This window comes from Anabrus simplex, chromosome 1 (genome assembly GCF_040414725.1).
Source record: "Anabrus simplex isolate iqAnaSimp1 chromosome 1, ASM4041472v1, whole genome shotgun sequence".
NCBI classification, from domain to species: Eukaryota; Metazoa; Arthropoda; class Insecta; order Orthoptera; family Tettigoniidae; genus Anabrus; species Anabrus simplex.
The window spans coordinates 136,066,345-136,087,694 of NC_090265.1; the positions used below are offsets into that span (position 1 = coordinate 136,066,345).

Consider the following 21,350-nt stretch of genomic DNA (forward strand, 5'->3'; position numbering starts at 1 on the left):
CTAGCGGCGAGGATAGGAAATGTGCGAGCTGCCGAAGCCAGTCGCACTCCTCTGGGACAATGATAAATGACTGGCAGATGAAATGAAATGTTAATGGAGAGTGTTGCTGGAATGAAAGGTGACAGGGAAAATCGGAGTACCCGGAGAAAACCTGTCCCGCCTCCGCTTTGTCCAGCACATAACTCACATGGAGTGACCGGGATTTGAACCACGGTATCCAGCAGTGAGAGGCCGGCGCGCTGCCGCCTGAGCCGCGGAGGATGTTGATATATGAGTGGAATAGGCTGGTTTCGAAATTGGTACTGCTGCATCATCATTCGATAGTGTGATCACTGTGTTATTGCAGTGCAGATACACCAGAGATGTAGCATGTAAAAACGTTGCCCTTGCTAAGCGAACCCATGATTGCACTTGATAACGAATTAAGTGCCACAACCAGCAGCTACTGGTTTGGAATTTAGGGAATCTGTAAGTAGTGAAAGTGTTTATGTGCATTATTTCAAGAAAATGTATTTCAACTGTTTTTCAAATACGTAGGCAAGTCAATGCGTATCTGCAATTTTGCTTTAATTGTATTTAGGTTGACCTATGGCGTTGTGTGCTCACCAGCCACAAGATGGCATCGTTGTCTACATCTGTGGCAGGTTTCAGTGTTATTAGATCAGTACAGCTTGCGCTGTTGAGATGTAAAATGGAGGCTCCACTCTCTGTTTGCACTAAGGAAGAACTGGGTTCCGAAATCCGTTTTTTGTGGTCTGAGGGTGTACCACGAGCGGAAATTCATAGAAGACTTTCAGCACAATACGGGGACAATGTTTTGCCGCAGCGAAGTGTTTACCAGTGGAGTGAACAGTTCAAAAGGGGTCGCAAGAGCATGAAGGATGAGGAAAGATCCGGGCATCCATCTGCAGCCGTAACTGATGCCATTGTTGAACAAGTGCGTGATATGATCCTGAATAACAGACGAGTGGCTGTTCTATGAATTTCCGCTCCTGGTACACGCACAGACTACAAAAGAAACGGATTGCGGAAAGCTGTTCTTCCTTGGTGCAAACAAGAGTGGCGCGGTCATCTTTACGTCGCAACAGCGCAAGCAGTACTGACTACTGATCTGATAACGCTCAAACCTACCACAGACGTAGACAACGGTGCCATCAGTGCCATCTAGTGGCTCGTGAGCACACAACGCCATAGAGCAAAATTGGAGATGTATATTGACTTGCCCCCCTGTTATCCAAGTGGCTTTATGCCAGTTACTCGATATAGCTTTTTCAACGAAGTTGTGATTCTCCAGTTTTTAAACTCGTTATCATTCGGACATCGCTAGTAAACACATGCATTTACTGATAAGTAACTTCGATGGGTGTTAGAGCAAGAACGAAGTTGCACTTTAAACTCATTTTTACTCAGTTTCAGCTGGGGCATTTCCCGCGTTAGTGCCGAGATTTACGGGTAGTTAGTTGAAGCTTTATCTTCCACTCCTCCGAGTTCTTTCGTAGCTTGTCCGGTGATGAATTTACTTTGTCTAAATTAGTAACATTATCTCCTTTAAGTAAGAGCTTCCGTGGCTCAGGCGGCAGCACGCTGGCCTCTCACCGCTCAGTTCCGTGGTTCAAATTCCGGTCACTCCATGTGAGATTTGTGCTGGGCAAAACGGAGGCGGGACGTAATTTTCTACGGGTACTCCCATTTTCCCTGTCATCCTTCAATCCGGCAACACTTAATAGCATTTAATTTCATCTGTCAGTCATTAATCATTGCTCCACAGGAGTGCGACAAACTTCGGCAGCCGGCACAATTCCTGTCCTCGCTGCTAGATGGGGAATAAATTAATTCCATTTCTGAACCGGTCGAATGACTGGAAATAGGCTGTGGATTTCCATTTTCACCTCCTTTAAGTAGGGGTGGCGTAGACAAGGTATTAAAGGCATCTCAGGTCACATGGAAGGACATGGGTTCGATTTCCCGCCCGGAAGTTGAACAATTTAGAAACGAGACTTCCACTTCTGGGAGGCACATGGTCTTGAGGTTCACCCATCCTACACAAAATGAGTTCCACATTAGTTTGTGGGACAAAGTGGCCTTGGGGCAGAGCTAATCATTCTATACCACTTACAAGTACCGAGGTTACGGTTTGTTGAAGCCTTCTGCTGGACAGTGACTGATTCTGAAAAGAAGAGACACTACGAACCCTATTTTAAGTACTTTGAAGAAAAGTATCACATAGCCGCCAGTTGCTGGGAGATGATTTGGTTGTCTTCGGTGCGCGAGGATCTATTACAATTTTTTTTGTTAATTTCCTCCTTCATTTTTGTATTCCTGTTTCGTTTTAAAAGATATTTGTTTAGATATTTTACGTAATTCATAATCAATGGTAAATCACAATTTATACGGTATATGTAAAGAAAAATAAAGTTTTCCTGATCGGGGAGAGGAATTTAAAAATCAAAACTATGTAAGCTCATTTTATCCCAAGATAACTAGTGTGAAAATTACTGTCTATTTGATGCTGTTACCGTGCGGCACCCGTTGTTCTAGGACAGCTATCCCTTGTGACTTTTCTCTCTCTTGTGGTGCATCAGTGCGAGGAGTGTCAGATCCAGCTAAATGAAAATTGTGCTGACACCTGTTGAACGTCTCTCAGGTGTTCTCATCCTGTGAGACCTTCTTGTAGACCACAAAATTCCATATCAGACAGGCTTTCCTTCTGCTTGCTTGAGCCCTACTTCTCTCCTTCATATTTAATGTCACTATTATTTTTCTCATTAAAGCGGCATTTAGTTGGGAGGATTAGGTGGCCTCTAAATTTTCCGCATGTTATGGTTCTTCCCTTTATTTAGGCGATACCTTCATTTTTAGAAAAGTTGGAACTATTCCTCGTCTTCCTTTGATTAATGTTAAGAGGGACTTGGATTTGTCGGTGGGAGCGGTAGTAGACATTTATTGCCTATATCGTAAGAAGTGACTAAAAGGGATAATCCCAGCGGCTCAGTGGGTTGGCAGTATTCATTCCACTTTATGTCAGCCTCCTCTCTTTCACCTTTCTTATCCGATCTCTCTTACGAATCCTAGAGTGCGTTTCACTTTCACGCCTTTCGTGGCCTTTCCGTTCCTTTCGCCCGTACCGTCATTCACCAAAAATTCAGAACACTTCTATTGTAACGTAGACTACGTTCCTCGACAAGGGGTACATGGAAAGAGAAATTTCAAGACACTTTTAGTGTTTGAGTAGAAGGCGTATATCGCCAAGAGTATTTACTGTAACTTAGATTGTGTTTAATTACTCAATTGACAGACAAAATAGGACGATACCTGTTATAAATAAATAAATAAATAAATAAATAAATAAATAAATAAATAAATAAATAATTAAATTTAAATGTAGTTTTCATGAAATGGCGGTTCAAAGTAAGGCAAAATTTGTGCTAAAGATGTGACGTCACACGCATACTCTGTTATAAGATGGCGCTGTGTTGACTGGTGCGCTCAGGTGGAGGTTAGCTGAAACAGCGAAAATCTCAAAACCCTACGTCCGTTACAATAGTAACAACCTACCGCCAATTACCTTTTCCTCTGAACAATGTGAACGGGGGGATTATTGCCTAGCTGTACTTGTCTTTAAAGTAATAATCACCGCCGTCATTTTGCTTGCGTCGTCTGTCCTAGTCCAGTTAGAGGATTCTGTACCATCCACTTTGGAATGGTAATTTTTATATATCGAGTTTGTCGTGTGTTACAGATTTGTGAACCAGCTAGAGTGGCTCATGAATAAGTTGATGCTGAGCCAGTTCTTCACCAGTATAATTGTCTTCTGCACAGTGACGTTCCAGGTTATAATGGTGAGTTTCTTATATAAGCAGAATTTCAAAGCATGAAGAGCAATTGATTCTGTATCAGTCTAAACATAAAGCAATGAATGATCGTATGCAATCCATTAATTCATACATTTATAACAACTTACGTTATTTACAATTTGGGTCTAAATTTACACGTGTCGGGATTTTATGTGTTAAATGAACAGTAGTATTGTCCGATTCCCTGGCTGAATGGTCCGCGTTGAGGCCTTCCGTTCAGAGAGCCCTGGGCTCGATTCCCGGGTGGGTCTGGGATTTTAATCGCGTCTGATTAATCCTTATGCTTCGAGGACTGAGTGTTTGTGTTTTTCCAACACTTTTCTCTTCATATTCAGACAACATACCGCGCTACCAACCACCATAGAAACACGCAATAGTTTTCTTCTTTTGCTGCCGCTTTTTCCCACACCTGTGGGATCGTGGGCGTGAACTGCGTCGCACATGTAGATTTGGCCCTGTTTTACGACCGGATGCCCTTCCTGACGCCAGCCCTATATGGAGGGATGTAATCACTATTGCGTGTTTCTGTGGTGGTTGGTAGTGTGGTATGTTGTCTGAATATGATGAGGGGAATGTTTGGACGGACACATGCACCCAGTCCCCGAGCCAAAAGAATGAATCAGAAGTGATTACAATCCCCGATCCGACCGGGAATCGAACTCCGGACGCTCTGAACCGAAGGCCAATACGCTGACCATTCACTCAATGCAACAGTGATTACATTCCTCCACATAGGGTTGGCTTCAGGAGGGGCATCCACCCTTAAAACAGAGCCAAATCCACATGTGTGACACAGTTCACACCCGCGATATCACAACTGTGGGAAAAAGTGGTAGAAGGAGAAGAAGATATGAACAGTGGTATTTTTATAGCCTGTCGCTACTTTTAAATAGATGCAATATTATTACGCATTCCTATTGGCACAAGCCACACAAAAATTTAGCTTACAGAGCTATGTGGCTTAGCGGTTCGGATGACATAGCTGCGAGCTTGCGTTCGGAAGATGGCGGGTTCGAATCCCACCGTCGGCAGGCCTGAAGGTGCTTTTCCGTGGTTTCTCGTTTTCACACCAGGCAAAAGCTGGGGCTCTACCTTACTTAATGCCGCGGCCGCTTCCTTCCCACTTCTAGCCCTTTCCCATCCTTCCGTCGTCGAAAACTTCTTGCGAATTAGTGCGATGTTGAACTACTACCAGAAAAAAATAGTTCCCACCGAATTCGGTCTTATTCTTGGCTGAATGGTCGGCGTTGAGGCCTTCGGTTCAGAAATTTAATCTCTCTCCTCAACCTTCACATCGATTAGTTTGTCGAACACCGTAGACGGGAAGCATTCCAGAACCTGTACTTCCAACAGCTTAGGCTGTATATTGACCTTTAAGTTCAGGAACATTTACAGTACTTTGGTTTGGTTCACATTTTTCTTCACTGCCCCCGACTTCAGCCATATCCAACTTTCTCTTACAGAGTGGATAAAGAACAACGATTGCTGGAATTGAACCACTAATGAGTACACATAACGAATTTCACCCAGTTGTACCGCACTCGACATTCTTTAACTCGTAAAAGTGCAATTTTCTGCCAGTTGTAGTTATGAAGAAAATGTGTATGGATATTTTATAGTTTAAATCCAGCATGTTGCTATGGATTGCTTAGTCACCATGTGCTAAGTAAATTGCTTCGATTCGCATTGCAGTCTTTAGTGCCCCTGGGTACGCGTAGTGAATAGCAGGTATCTATTATTGTAAGAAACGACAATTGATGTTCAGCTAGCAACAGCTTGTGGTAAAACAGTGGGAGAGCCGTTGCCCAAACTGCCCCAAGATGTCTTGGGTTTAAGAAACCTCAAAGTGCCAAGAAGGAGGGAGAAAGTAAGTCCCCACCCCCCCAAAAAATAATAACATACTGTTACCTGCGACAGTAACAAGAAACTGGACCGGAGCCTGAACAGCTGGCGTAAGATATATCTTTAATCTGCGATATGATGCTCATATATCACCTTATTATAAGGAGCTGTCGTGGCTTCGAGTGCACGAACGCCGTGAACTTCACATGTTATCGCTTCTGCATAAAATACTCTCCACTAATACTCCCAAATATTTGTCTTCATCTTTTTCTTACCTCTCGTCCTATCATGACCACAATACAAGATCTGGCTCCTCTCTTGCCATACCTGTAAACCATACTGTTGTTTACAACCGCTGCTTCATAGTCTCTGTGTCCAGGTCAGGAATTCGCTACCTGCGAACATTGGAGACAATCCTTCTCATCGCAAGTTTAAAGTGGCTTGCCGCGAGCATTTGCTGAGTAGATCCCGCTGACTTGCTGGATAATTGTTGAATGAGATGAATGAATGGCTTAGTAGTTACGTCATTTATGTGTACTTTATTTTGTGCATTTTAAAATTAAGGATTGTATTATTATTATTATTATTATTATTATTATTATTATTATTATTATTATTATTATTATTATTATCTTTTGTTTTTGTAATTATGTAAATGTATACTCTTCTAGTAGTTAAGTGTAATAGAGGGTCTTGAGCCCTAACTTCGCCACCAATAAAGGCTCTATCTATCTATCTATCTATCTATCTATCTATCTATCTATCTATATTATCAAACTAGAGAGTCGCGCAGATAAAACAAGGATAAATCTGTCTAGTGGGCTAACTTGCTAACCAAGGCATCACGTGCTAACTAGGTCAAGCGTGCCGGGGAGTCTCCAAAATGAGATTCGTATTCAAATGCAGTTCAAAATACAATCCAACACGAGGTGAAGTTTAACCCTTAAATGCACAGCATTGCATAAGTGCTAGTGTTTTAAAATTGAACAATCTTTTTTTTAAATAACTTTTCTTGCTAATGAGCCGGATGGTGTAAACTTTAAATAGTTAAAAAGCAAAGTCACCTCCGTACAGGCCATGAAGACCCTTGGAGGAGTGGAAGGTAAAGGCTTCCACCATTGTTAACCTCGGCACGTTATGGGGTAGAGTGGTTAGCTCTACGCCCGGCCGCCTTTGCCCCCTGGAATTAACCTGGCACTCATTTTTGGTGTAGGCTGAGTGAACTTCAGGGCCATATGCACCTCCGGAAATGGAAATCTCGTTTCTTAAATGTTATGACTTCCTGACGGGGATTCGAACCCATGTCCTTCCGGGCGTTTAAATAGTTAATGTAAAACAAATAAAATGTATTTATCTCAGAGAATTTGAGAGCCACGACATCCCTAAGATTGAAGTCTGGCAGTAGCTATAGTAATCATACATATTTGCATATACCAATGCGTAAAACATTCAAAACTCTTAACATTTTGACTGACCCAAATAGGCTACACAAAAATATATTCATTTTGAAAAATAATGTTTTAAATATTTTCCTGCTAACAATCTAGTATTTCCGGAATGAAAAACCATCACATTTAAAAGAAATAATAAATTGCGCATGTAGGGGTTAATATTAGAGGCCATGGGTATAGACCTAGGTGAGGGAGATACGGTACGGATGATGAATCGAAACAAGACAAGCACACACTAAGAGGTTAGGATATGAAATGGCAAAATAAAATTTAAAAGATAAATAAAGCTCTAGACAAACATATTTAAATACAATACCATTTACATGACAATCCCATTCATCAAAGGAAACCTTTCTGCAATCAGGATAATAGGATAGGGAAGTTCTACAATAGGACTAGGGAGGTAGTGAACTAACCCCATGGCACTACAGGCCTGAAGGACCTTGGCCTATCAAGCGGCCGCTGCTCAGCCAGAAGGCTTGCAGATTATGATGTGTCGTGTGGTCAGCACGACGAATCCTCCTGGCCGTTATTCTTGGTTTTCTAGACCGGGGCCACTATCTCATCATCAGATAGCTCCTCAATTCTAATCACGTAGGTGGAGAGGACCTCGAACCAGCCTTCAGATCCAGGTAAAAACCCCTGACCTGGCCGGGAATCAAACCCGGGGCCTACGGGTAAGAGGCATGCACGCTACCCGTACACCACGGGACCGGCTAAGGGAGGTAGTGACCATAGCCTTAATTAAGGTATAATCCCGGCACTTGTCTAGCATGAAGTGCGAAACCACTGAAAATCATCTTTAGGGCTACCGGCGATGGGTTTTGAACCTAACATATCCTGAATGCAAGTTTATAGCTACACAGCGTGTGCCACGGATCCAGCTCGCTCAGCGATAAGGCTATATATCAGACAAGACAGAAGACATTACAGCTCAATGTTATCTATAAATAGCATAAAGAGGGAATGTTTGTGAGTTTGTCTGTATTTGAAGGGTTAGTTTTGGTGACTTCTCTACCGATTTCACTAATAAATTCACCATCAGAAAGATTACTTCTTCTTGATTAATTAATTCTGTCCACAATATTGTACTTAATGTAATATTCCTATTTACTCTATTGTACCGTTACATGTGTGTCATATCAGTATTTATTATACCTAGCTGTAAGTTCTTGTCTTAGTTGAACTTTCACTGTATAAATTTCCTCTTTCTTCTCATATGCCATTACTTTTTTTTTGTTAATTACCTACATTTATCACGTTTTTAATTTTCTTCCGCTACTTTTATTATTGGATGATTTTTCTTTGTTGTTCTTTAATTTATATTTTTTGAGTTTGCATTGTGATACTCCATTCTAAATATCCATTTCACTACGGAACTGGGTAATTAGGCTTCTCGCTGTCTTTGGTTTCATAAATAAATAAATAAATAAATAAATAAATAAATAAATAAATAAATAAATAAATAAATAAATTAGGCAAGATATTCGAGCCTTCAGCTCCTCCATGAGCTTGGCTGATAGCAAGGTTTCTATCAGAGAAACGAGTAAAATCACTGGTGAAAGTAAAATTAAGGGAATTTTTAACTATATATTTTCAACAAGTTGAGTCTCAGCTCGTGTGAGGATCTAAGTCTTAGTGAAATAGGTAAATAAGGCCACGGCCGCTACCTTCCCAATCCTAGCTCTTTCCCATCCTTCCGTCACCAGAAACCTTCTATGTATTTATGTGACGTTAAAAAGTAGCAAAAGAAAATTTTACATTAATTTTCCATATCTTCTAGAGCAGACAGAAGATCGAGCATTTCCAGTGTTTTGAGCACTAGTGCTGTATGTTCGTAGCATAGTGTGCCTCTAAATGTTCAAGTCTTTTACAATGAATTATTGTGGAAGTTTACTTTGGGAATAATGATGCAATAATTTTAATTAGAGTTATTTTTGACTAACATTGTCGGTCTGAAAGATATAATAATATTAGGAGTATCTGTTCAAAAGCCGCTATTTACACTCTCAGAAAGTTGTGGAAAATGAAAGAAACGTATAACAAAAGGCACATGGAACGTACCTATAGTCGGGTATAGTACTACTTTGAAGGAATTACATCATTCTGGTCTGGATTGCTCATGGAATTCGACAGTATTCATCCACTGCAATGCGTGTAGACCAAACACTAAAAAAATTTTTGAAGTGCAAATAGCACCTTTTGAGCACACACTCCTAAATTTTTTCCTATTGGTCATTACTATTTTATATACTACTGTATGTGGATTCCCAGTATTTCTTACTTCCCTAATCAGTGTTTCATATGGACTGGTATGCTCTAACGAAAGGAGTGCTATTAATTGTTTATAAATGTACCACTTAAACTACATTTTCACTAACACTTGTAATTGAAGCCTCTCTCCGCTCTTCGTAATAAATTCCACTTTACTCTGTTTACAGTTTCCAGCTGACCGGATGAAACTTATCGGCATGTCTGGTTTCTTAACGGGAGAAGCCGTGCAGCTCTTTATGTACTGCTACTTTGCAGACAAGATTAGGGAAGAGGTAATTTAATTTTTCTCATGTCAGTAGTAAATGTAAATCCATTCGACCGGATCAGGAATGGAATTAATTAAGTATATCGCACTCATCCGGTGCAAGGATTAGTGACTGACAGATGAAATGAAATGATATTGAAGAGTGTTGATGGAATGAAAGATGACAGAGAAAACCGGAGTACCAGGAGAAAAACCTGTCACAGCCTCCGCTTTGTCCAGCACAAATCTTACATGGAGTGATTGGAACTTGAACCACGGAAGCCAGCAGTGAGAGGCTGGTGCGCTGTCGCCTGAACCACGGTGGCTCTTTCATGTCAGTAGTATTGTTACGTAAAAGTCTTGACGAATCTTTGACTCGAATAATTAATGTTCCTCCTATTGATATCTCTTGATGGGTGCAGTATTTATGCAACTGTCGCTTGGCATAGGACAGCGCAAAATGTAACTTCCTCTGAAGTTTCAGTCTCATTTACGGCTGTGACAGTGTGAAGGCTGCAGAGTACGGGTGAGTACTGACATTCAGAGCACGCCTAATATGTCTGGATGCTATGAAATATGCTATTCTTAGAATCAATTGTGCTAACAAAATACATACTGGTTGTGCGGAAAACCATGGTAAACTCACTTCTCATCTTAACCCACCATCAGTTTATACTTTTTCCTTATATAGGGTGCATAATTTAAGACTTCATCACGGAGTACCGAGGCATATGAGCACAGAGAAGCGATGACAGCCAGCACAGTGTCCGCGATGATGAGCGCACGTAATCCTCTGAAAAGAAGCGGCATGATTACGCGTATAGAAACTAATCGAAACTGAACTCTCCACCTATATACATGCTGAAATAATTAAAATAAATACATTAAATAAATAAATAAATAAACAAACTAGTAAATGAAATTGAACTCGCCATTCAATGAGTCCGGTAAGATCGTAAATGGAAGCGAATTATGTGGACTGACTTTTGCAGTCTTGTCTGTATATCTTCTAACCTCTCTTGTGTGAGAGCTGTTCTCCTTCGCCGTTTTTTAAAAATTAGTCACGGAACCAGTACTGCGTCACTTGTGAATGAGTTGTTGCAGGTATCGTTTTGATGGTACTGTAGAAACGGGAAACTGTCTACGGAATTTTGGAAGGCTCCTTTTACCTGGTTTCTTCTTCTTGTGCAAATAACACTCAATCAGAAATATTCTCTACGCTACAGTGTACATAAACATCGTGATAATAACCTCATCGTTCATCACATACCTTTAAAGTCCAACGTGTCGTCTCAAAACTCACGAATTCCAGGAAGAGGATTAGTAAGAACAAGTGTTTCTACCTGCGCCAGTCTGAGAACTTACGAGCAGGGCCAGTCCTTGTTTGAATGGATAAATGTCCACCCTATTAGTGATGGGATAATCGAATACTTTTAATAATCAAACAACTTCCATCCGATTATATAAATAATCGAATGAATAATAAAATAAACTAATCGAATGAGTTTCAAATATCATTCAGTTAGATCGCGCGTAATAATAGGATGTGTCATGGATATTATTCGGTTTAAGTGTGTCGGGTAGATAACCGATTGAAATAAGCGAATAGATGAACGCTTACGTAAATTAGAAATACACGTTTTTTCCAAATGAATCTCCAAATGTTGAAACTAAAAGAGTGAATTAACTGTCTTGACCACATTATGGAACTAAGCCCCAGTACTAAAACTGGCAGTTTCTTTTAACTAGCAGCGGACAATATACCTACTTTAATTTTATGTCGTCCGGCTGCATGCATAAATTGGTAGCATGCTGGCCTTTGGTCCAAGGGGCCCAGGGGGTCCCGGTTTCGATTTCCGTTCGGATGAGAGATTTTAACTTTCATTACTTAATAGCTATGGCTCGGGGACTGGGTGTTCGTGCCGTCTTCAGAAATAGACTTCATCTTCGGTAGGCCTTCATCCTCACAGACGTGCAGGTCGCCTATACGGCGTCAACTCTAAAGACCTGCACCAGACCTCTTCGGAGACCACAGGTCAGTATTACAAATTTATGTGAAAGGTAAGAAATTCATTATATTAACTTTAAGACAACAGCAAAATATTTTTAAAATAATTATAATACACCTCGGTCTCTTTTATTCACTAACCATTATTTTTCCCCCGTGGGTCGGGGTGGCAGAATATCATTCACAGCATCCCCTGCCTGTCGTAAGAAGCGACTAAAAAGTGCACCCAGAGGCTCTTAAATTATTTAAGAAAAGACTAGATAAACATCTGATAGGCAATCTGCCACCGGGGTGACTGCCGTAAGTCGGTGGAAAAACATGGGTTGAAGGGAAGCGTGAGTCATCGCAAGCACCTGCTGTCAGGATTCGTGAATTCTGAGACTCATTAGAATGTTTACTTTAGCTACCAGTTTGTAGTCGTGAGTTTTGATACTATTTGTTACTGATAATAGCCCGTGAGTTTTGAGACTCGTGATTTTGAGACGTAACCAAAGTCCAATAGTTACCAGTTACTGTCAAGACTCCGTCATGACACAAGTCACATTGCGCTCGCTTGGGGAATCCCGCGGCATGTGAGCAGAAGTACGAAATCTTAAATTATACACCCCATATCAGTGGTTCTATTTGAAAATCCGGTTAGCCACCTTGTGGATGACTTAACAGGCAGACATGAATATACAATGTACAATAATTATTCTACGATTGAGAACTTTCCTCTTAATATACTGCTTGTTTATTTCTTAATAATTTTTCTGAGCGAGCCGGCTGCACTATTTGGGTCACGTAGCTGTCAGCTTGCGCTCAACAGATGGTGGATTCGAATCCCACCATCGGCAACCCTGAAGATGGTTTTACGTTGCTTCCCGGTTTCACGCCAGGAAAATGCTGGGGTTTGTACCTTAATTAAAGACACGATTGCTTCCTTCTCAGTCCTATACCATCATCATAATCGTCTCGGTGTGACGCAAAACCAATATAAAATCTTAAAGGTTTACACGCTAAATGATATTTTAACAATTCCTACAAGATCAATGCACTGTTTGGAAATAATATATTTTGTAATTCAAGTTGTCCTCGTAATAACAGTGCCGGGGACGGTTCGGTGATGTTTTGGGAATGACCGTCTCCAGAGGAACTTGCAGAACGAGTTTGACGTACCATCCTTCTAACTGTATAAGGAAATTGTACCTTTTGGTGTTAAAAAAATGAACCACCTTCACGGCTGAGCACCCTAAGGAGCCTGCCATAATGGAACTAAACAGCTATAGCAAATAAAACATATTTCAGCGCTGGCATTAGCAAAAGTATGGTCACGTTTTCAATACAGAATTTTAGGTTACCTCTTTCTAGTCAGCTCTCTTTTAGGATTGGATAAAGCAGCAGTAGTCGGAAGGATTCTGGAAGCTCTACACCAGAAGTTACTAGGGAAGCATTTGCAAGGTCCGTAGTATCACTAAAGAACTGTAAATCTGGTCTGAACCTAATGCTGTATACAGGAACATGAGCAAGAAAGGAAGTCTCTCATTACGAATTTTATGCTTTAAAAAGTGTTGTTGTCGCATTAGTGCTTATTTCATGCAATGAAAAATGCATCCATCATCAGGGGATTGAGAATAAAACGATTATTCATTTTATTTCATGTTATTTTGCTTACGAGACGACTTCGGATCCTTAATGATAGAAGGTAAATTAAGTGGTTGGCTACAAGACGAAGAAGTAGAATTCCACGACGATCGTCACCCGGATTTATGGAATGACTAACAATAGTTTCCAAAATGCAGCTGATACAACAAAAGACCGTATAAAGTGCTGAAATACTTGTCATAGTCAGTACACCACTGGCAAGAGAATATTGGAAGTTGTTGTGTGAGTCATGTGTGAAGAACGCAGTGTAATAAAGTATAAGTGAAGAATGACAGCATAATGAAAATTATAGTGACAAGCGAAGCCCGCGTGGAGCCCCTAGCGGAAGTAAAATATGATCAGCGATGGAATAGCGGGAAGTGCCAGAAGTTCTAATTGTTTTAACGTCACACTAACTCATCGAAGGTTTTCGGCGATGGAAGGATGGAAAATGGCTAGGACTGGGAAGGTAGCGGCCGTTTCCTTAGTTAAATTGCCTGGTGTGAAAATGGGCAACCACGGAAAATCACCTTCAGGGCTGCCGACGGTGAGATTCAAACTCACTATCTCCCGAATGCAAGCTCACAGCTGCGTGACTCTAACCGCACGGCCAACTCACTTGGCAGCGCCTGAAGTGTCTCTTTTCTGAAAGACGTAGACTCTCATTTCTGCAGGTGTTTGTAAAGCATGGCAGTTCATGGGAGTGAAACATGGATGTTAATTGGTGAGGAAATGAACAGAATACAAGCCATTAAAATGTCATGTTACAGAATATATGCTGAATCAGGCTGGTGAGAGAAGAAAGATATGCTTAACTTGATCGAATGAGATTTGACTAAATTCGATCGAAGAAGAGGTAGAATGCCAGGATACTTATTGAGATATCCTGGACTCCTTCACTTAATTTTTACGGAAGGGTGTTGGATTCAGAACCACAAGGGGAAGCAGCACATGAGACACTGCCATTTGTTGAAATCTTAAGAAACACATTTTATCCATAACCTTGAACAGAAAGAAGTTTGCGTTCAGAGGAATAATTTTGCCAATTTGCTTATAATTCGGTTATACCGAGCTCGATAGTTGCAGTCGCTTAAGTGCGGCCAGTATCCAGTAATCAGGAGATAGTGGGTTCGAGCCCCACTGTCGGCAGCCCTGAAGATGGTTTTCCGTGGTTTCCCATTTTCACACCAGGCAAATGCCGGGGCTGTACCTTAATTAAGGCCACGGCCGCTTCTTTCCAATTCCTAAGCCTTTCCTATCCCATCGTCACCATAAGACCTGTGTCGGTGCGAGGTAAAGCAAAATAAAAAAAATAAAAAATGCTTACAATTCGGTTATGACTAATGGACCATTCTTATATTCTGCTAAGAATTAATGAAATTCCTTATCGCGTACAAGAATTTTAGCAAAGCAAAATAACCTTCGTGGTAGTCTATAAATGATCTACTCGTAATCCCAAACTCTATAGGACGGAGTCACCACTACGCCAGCCTTGCCCCCGATCACTGTTTCTGGTGTAGGCTGAGTGAACACTAGGGCTACATCTGCTGCACAAAGGGACTCCCTCAAGGGGAAGATAATCACATCTTTCCAAGTGAATCAAGCACAGATTTGCTGCCTCCATAGGGCAGCCCATTGTTAAAACTTCAATAATGTCATTAAGGTAAAGGAAGATTTTTAAGAAACATTTTTGCTTAGATATGAGCAACTGGATAATTAAATTCCTGTGTGTTCGCAGTTGGACCTTCAAAGAAGACCTTGCCAAGAAAATCAGTTCATAGGAAATAAGGACTTACAAGAAAGAGAAAGTTCATTATTTCACTCTAATGATTCGAAAGCAAGTATACGAAATCGTTCAGGTGATTAGGAGGTGGCATAGAAGATAAATATTTTTCTGGTCGACGAAGATCATAATACTTAGGTAATTTAAATTCATGGTTTAACCTTTCCACTGAATTTTATTCCCTTGCGGCCCATTCCAAACACAAGTAACTGAATGAATATTGAATTTTCACGACCGCATTGTAATCGAAACCGAACAGGACAGAGTACAGAACAAAAATGGCCAACCGGACACCAGTGGGATCCGAACCCACAACCTTTCGATTTTGCGTCGGTTGCTATACCAATTGAGCTATGACACTTAACATCTCTTCAACACGTACTAAATGTACGTAACACGACCTAATAGGTTGAAAGTCGGTTTCGATTACAATGCGGTCGTGAATATTCAATATTCATTGATTTGGCCCACAACGGGCGACTTAAACGCACTCTACAGTGTGATGGCAGTAGTGCCAGGATCTGTAGCTTAGATCCTTTTCAACAGAAGAAAGATGGCCTAGGCCACCATAGCTCAATTGTTATAGCAGCCGACGCGAAATCGGAAGGTTGTGGGTTCGGATCCCACTGGTGTCCGGTTGTCCATTCGTATTCTGTACTTAACATCTCTTCAACACGTACTAAATATACGTAACAAGACCTAATAGGTTGAAAGTTAATTTTGGATTACAAGTAACTGAGTTCTCTTGTAGAAGAAGAAGACCACAAGAGAGAGCCCTTGAGCTGTGCTAACTTATGGCGAAAAAAAGACCTAGTAGCAGAGAGAAAACTGTAGAAAGTGCCCGTAGGTCAGACTGAGAACAGTAAGGTACGGTACATATTCTGATAGCCGCCTCTGTGGTGTAGTGGTTAGCGTGATTAGCTGCTACCTCCGGAGGTCCGGGTTCGATTCCCGGCTCTGCCACGAAATTTGAAAAGTGGTACGAGGGCTGGAACGGGGTCCACTCAGCCTCGGGAGGTCAACTGAGTAGAGGTGGGTTCGATTCCCACCTCAGCCATCCTCGAAGTGGTTTTCCGTGGTTTCCCACTTCACTTCCAGGCGAATGCCGGGATGGTACCTAACTTAAGGCCACGGCCGCTTCCTTCCCTCATCCTTGCCTATCCCTTCCAATCTTCCCATCCCCCTACAAGGCCCCTGTTCACCATAGCAGGTGAGGCCGCCTGGGCGAGGTACTGGTCATACTCCCCAGTTGTATCCCCCGACCAAGAGACTGAAGCTCCAGGACACTGCCCTTGAGGCGGTAGAGGTGGGATCCCTCGCTGAGTCCGAGGGAAAAGCCGAACCTGGAGGGTAAACAGATGATGATGATGACATATTCTGATAGATGTATGCGATGACATTTTTCTTGAACTCTTTCATATCATGCCGAAGTCCAGTGTGTCTATAAGGGAGAGAGAGAGAGTCAGACGTTTATTGGAGGGCATTAAAATGCATCAGTGAGTGTATTTTTATGTACGAGACACAACATTTTGAGACCTCACGACGGGTAATATACAATGAGGGGCTAAAAGTCACGGGAAGTGGTGTCCCATTAGAAAATGTGCCATTTATGACCCCTGAGCATTGCGGTTAGCTGCGGCGTAGCTGAGCAGTCTGTCACAGACACCAGTGTCTTGAAGATGGCAACACGTCGCGAGTTAACCAACTTCTAACGTGGGATGTTCATCGGTGTACGGCGCATGGGTCATAGCATTGCGGAGATTACACGCGAATTCGGGCTTCCGAGGTCAACAGTGTCGAGAGTGGATATTCAATATCGCAGAGGGAATGTTACCACCAGCGTAAACCCACGCAGAGGAAGACCACAGGTGTTTAACAAACGGATATCACATCGCATCCTCAGAACCATACTGGGCGCTTGACGGGCTACTGCGAGTCAGATCACCGCCCAGTTGAATGTTGGGAGTCAGGAACCTATTTCAACCAGGACTGTAAGGAGGCAACTGCACCGCATAGGCTTCATCAGCCGACGACCAACTCGTGTCCCATTGCTGACACCTCGTCGCAGAGCTCAAGCGACGTGCACGGACCCGCAAACATCGGCAATAGACCATGGAACAGTGGCGGCGTGTGGTATGATCCGATGAATCCCGGTTCCAGTTCTATCGAGCTGATGGACGCGTGAGAGTGTGGCGTATGCCCCATGAAACTACGGATCTTGCGTGTTAACAAGGTTGTGTCCAGGCAGGAGGTGGCTCAATTCTGGTCTGGGATGCGTTCTCATGGTCGCAATTAGGCCCAATTGTCCGACTGCAGGGAGCGCCGACAGGTGAACGTTATGTGGACATTCTTTCAGACCATCTGAATCCCTTTCTGGCCCTAGAGTGAAGATGCCAGATTTCAGCAGGACAATGCACCGTATCACCACTGTGTGGTAGCACTTAGGTGTTCGGAGGACCAGTCCAGTGAATCGATTGGCCATCTAGATCCCCGATCTTAATCCAGTCGAGCATTTATTGGTTGCTGTCGATGCTGGAGTACGATCCATGAATCTCGCACCAACTACTCAGGACCAATTGCGGGTAGCAGTGCAAGATGCATGGGTCCAGATCCTTCCAGAACGATTCCAACACCTTGTAGAGTCGATGTTTCGCCGTATTGCTACCGTTCTGAGGGCTCGCGGAGGGCCAACTCGTTATTAACATCACCTTCAGTGTCTTCCTATGACTTTTGGCCACTCAGTGTATTTATTTAGCTCGCTCGCGCTACACTTCATCCATCACTAAGTTAATTTAATGTGTATATAGTCTACCAGTTGTAATTATGCTATGCTAAATGCCATGATACTTGCAAGAGCATGAACATATTTTAATCTATGACTTGTCTTTAAGTCTTTTGAAAATTACTCGTGTACAAAATACTTTCAGACTGATCTCATTGCGACATCGGCATACTTCAGCAGATGGCCTGATATGTCCAAGAGCATGAAGAACTTGCTGATGATCATCATGGCTCGCAGTCAGAAAGCTACCAAGTTCACGGTGGGGAAGTTCACCGAACTCTCCTTGGATACATTCGCTAATGTAAGGATAGTTTTAAAGTAGTATACAATCATGTTCATGTAAATTGCTACACCCATAAGAAGCCACCTGTTTCCAATGAAGTCCGGCCACATGGAGTAGCAACTGTGCAATGTAAATCATTACAACGATGCTGTAGAAAGGTTACTGCAGCACGTGGTATAGGAGGCAGTACTTGTTAATCTCTCTCCATTTCTTTTGTACTCAAAAGAACGTGCTGACTACATGAGAAAATCTTTTTGACGTGACTCTACAGTTAGCCACAAAGATCAACGTAATACAAATCATCGGAGGGCAACCCTTGTGCTCGATCCTTTGGAAGTGAACGCAATAATCTGCTTTCCTAAAGAATTGGTTCTCGCCACGTGGTCGAAGACACTCAGTGCTTGTTGCTGTATTATAATGAACAGTCGAGAAGAAATTCAGTGTTATTTCAGAGTAGAGTCATTGGTACGATGTACTGTCCACGGAATGCGTTGCATCCTTCTGTAGCACCATATCTCAAGTGAATCAGTTCTTCACCGGTCACTCTTCTTAACTGTTCGTATTTCAGCATCATATGTGGCGTTTGGAAAAAGGAGACAGTTGACTTGTATCAATTTTAGCGACCTGGATATTTGACGATGTTTCCAGATATTCGCCAGTTTCACCATGGATATTCTGGAGATTGTATTTCTTCGAATTTCTCACATTTTGTTACAATGGAACCCAGCTAGGTACAGTTTTCCACCACTTGGTAACTATTAACATTTTTCAGGTGATATAAATTTGTTGAGCGGTCCGTATTGTAATCATTACTTTGGTCTTGTCAGAATTCATCTCAGGCCCAAACACTGCACTTATTTCGCACAGTCGTTTGGTAATTGTTGAGTAGCATTTCATTAGATGTTAGGATCAGTGTTTCATCAGCATATCTCAGGCTGTGCACATAATGAACTCGCTATAGATGTTAAATAATCCTTGTCTTACCCAGCCGAGATGTTGTACTATTTGGAGATTGGTTTGCCTATCCTGAATTTCACTGCGTTTACTTCGTAAAGCTGATTCATCAATTGGACAAGGGAGAAATAACAGGCCGGAATGTCAGAACTGTGCGAGTTGCAATCTAAATAAGTAATCCAGGACGTCGTACTCGAGTCTAATATTACCACTTCAACCTATCTGAAAATGTCGTATTGTTGAAATGCTTGTAGCCGGATGGTCAGCTCGTCGAATAGCTTGTACAATTACAACTGCGACATGTTGGGTGTAGACGTGGATACGTACACATTATACGTCACGTAGACCAGATACTCGTTCCACCAGACACACAACGTACGAGAAAGCTTGTTACACCCACGGACTTGTAGTAACAGACAGTACAACCTTATCTAGGGATCTTGCAGTTTGTAGGGCCTGCACTACATTTGCCGATCTGAACAAGAATCATCCGTCGCTGTTTGAATTCATCTGGAGTACAGATTGGGTGTCCTCAGCGATGTTTGCTTTCCTGCGTATCATGCAGCATGCCGTCAATTGTACAATAAACGTCCAATTTGAACGCAGAACTGGCGACACATTATTTCCTCTGATGCGTTCTGCTTCAGTCTTAATTTAGATTATAGGCGCATCGGGGTTTGGTGCGGCAGAGGACAATTCGTCAACACTGTACGCCCCGGGCATCAGACAGCACAGTGATATTGTTCAGGAGGTTCTGTGTCCCTTTTTCTGTTATTTTTTGCGCATCACACCAAGTGCCGTTATGAAGCAAGATAATACTTGTGCCTATACAGCTCGAGCACAAGGCGTGACAATAATTCCTTGGTCTGGAGAGAATTGCGGGAAGAATGATTGAATGTGTCTCAGTACACTACACGGAAGTTATCTGATTAGATAATGCCTCTTCGAATCCCTGCCTATATAACTGCTAAAGGAGGCCTTACCCCATATGACGTGGTGGTTTATGGATACTAAATAGAGCGTAATCTACATGTGAAGGTAAAATTACTGCTAGTTTAAAATATGAACTATTAGTGTCAAGCAGAGAAACGGGGTGTATTATTTTCCATTTGCATCAGTATACACGCATACATACATACATACATACATACATACATACATACATACGGTACGGTACGGGTATATTCTGCCCGAAGGCAGATCCGAACCTCCTCAGAGGTGTACCTGAGCCGGAGTTTACGTACGGTAGTGTGGCCAGTTCCTTTCCGCTCCTCCATTCCCTTACTCCCCACCAACAGCGCGTGACAACCCATCCAAATCTTGACCACGCCCAATGTTGCTTAACTTCGGAGATCTCACGGGATCCGGTGTTTCAACACGGCTACGGCCGTTGGCATACATACATACGACAGGCAGAAAATGAACCGAATCTACTTTCGACACTTGTTATAACTAATCCGAGATAAAAGCAATGCATGATGTAAAATTTGAAGTGTACAGACAAAATATTTATGTTATTTAAGTAGGTGAACATCAATTTTGGTTTCTGTAGAAAGATACAAAAAGATAAGGAATGAAAATTTTCTATTTTAGAAGATAAACACATATTTTCTTGATGCTCTAAACGTAGAACAACGTTATGAATATACATAAGGTTGTTAGTCACAGTAAATATATCTCTATATACTTAGTGCATGCGATTTTTATCGCCTCAAAAATTAGTTTTGAGTAATGCAGATAAAATTACAAAATTTAGATTAATGCAAAGTAGAGCAAGCTCTTTAATATATGTTTCTGTAAATCGTCAGTGTAACCAGCTACTGAGTAATCATGGTTAAAAAATGTTCTGTGAACATTTTCTAATGATTTCTTTTTCGAGAATGCTGATTCCAACCTTTTAGTCTACCTAAATACATGTTATTGTGTTCCTTTCACAGATACTGAAGGCATCCTACACTTACCTCATGATGCTCATAGAGATGGACGAGCGGTAGCTGCACATTTCAAGGATGGGATGTTCTTGTGATTCTTCAACAAATAATTTGTCAAGAAAAGTAGATTTGTACTGTAATCTAAACCAGTACGATATTCTGTAGTTCAATAGTTCTGTTGTTCTTAATGGTTAGTTATTAAATAATATTTCTATTTTACAAGTGATCAGCTTTAACAGCTTCATTTCAAGTAATACTAATCCCGTATTGACTATAATCAATCAATGAATATTCAAGATAAACTTAAATATTATAATTGAG

The 21,350-nt window shown here is 41.7% G+C and overlaps 1 protein-coding gene across 2 annotated transcripts; it reads left to right on the top strand.

The window, feature by feature from the left end:
- Positions 1-371: 371 nt before the first annotated feature.
- On the top strand, positions 372-21,237 carry LOC137503018 (odorant receptor coreceptor-like). 2 transcript variants are annotated; one of them, XM_068230384.1, is made up of 5 exons: positions 372-468; positions 3,740-3,839; positions 9,589-9,693; positions 18,007-18,162; positions 21,036-21,237. In XM_068230384.1, the coding sequence occupies exons 2-5, from the start codon at positions 3,765-3,767 to the stop codon at positions 21,090-21,092; spliced, it is 393 nt and encodes a 130-aa protein (XP_068086485.1). In that variant the 5' UTR covers positions 372-468; positions 3,740-3,764; the 3' UTR covers positions 21,093-21,237. The 2 variants fall into 2 exon arrangements, with proteins under 2 accessions (XP_068086485.1, XP_068086490.1); XM_068230389.1 differs by lacking the exon at positions 9,589-9,693.
- Positions 21,238-21,350: the final 113 nt, after the last annotated feature.

Bases quoted from the DNA above. Each gene is read 5' to 3' on its own strand.
- LOC137503018 (XM_068230384.1), top strand. From the start codon at position 3,765: ATGAATAAGTTGATGCTGAGCCAGTTCTTCACCAGTATAATTGTCTTC. The intron at 9,694-18,006 runs GTAATTTAATTT...AAATACTTTCAG, and splicing joins CAGACAAGATTAGGGAAGAG to ACTGATCTCATTGCGACATC. The intron at 18,163-21,035 runs GTAAGGATAGTT...TTCCTTTCACAG, and splicing joins CCTTGGATACATTCGCTAAT to ATACTGAAGGCATCCTACAC.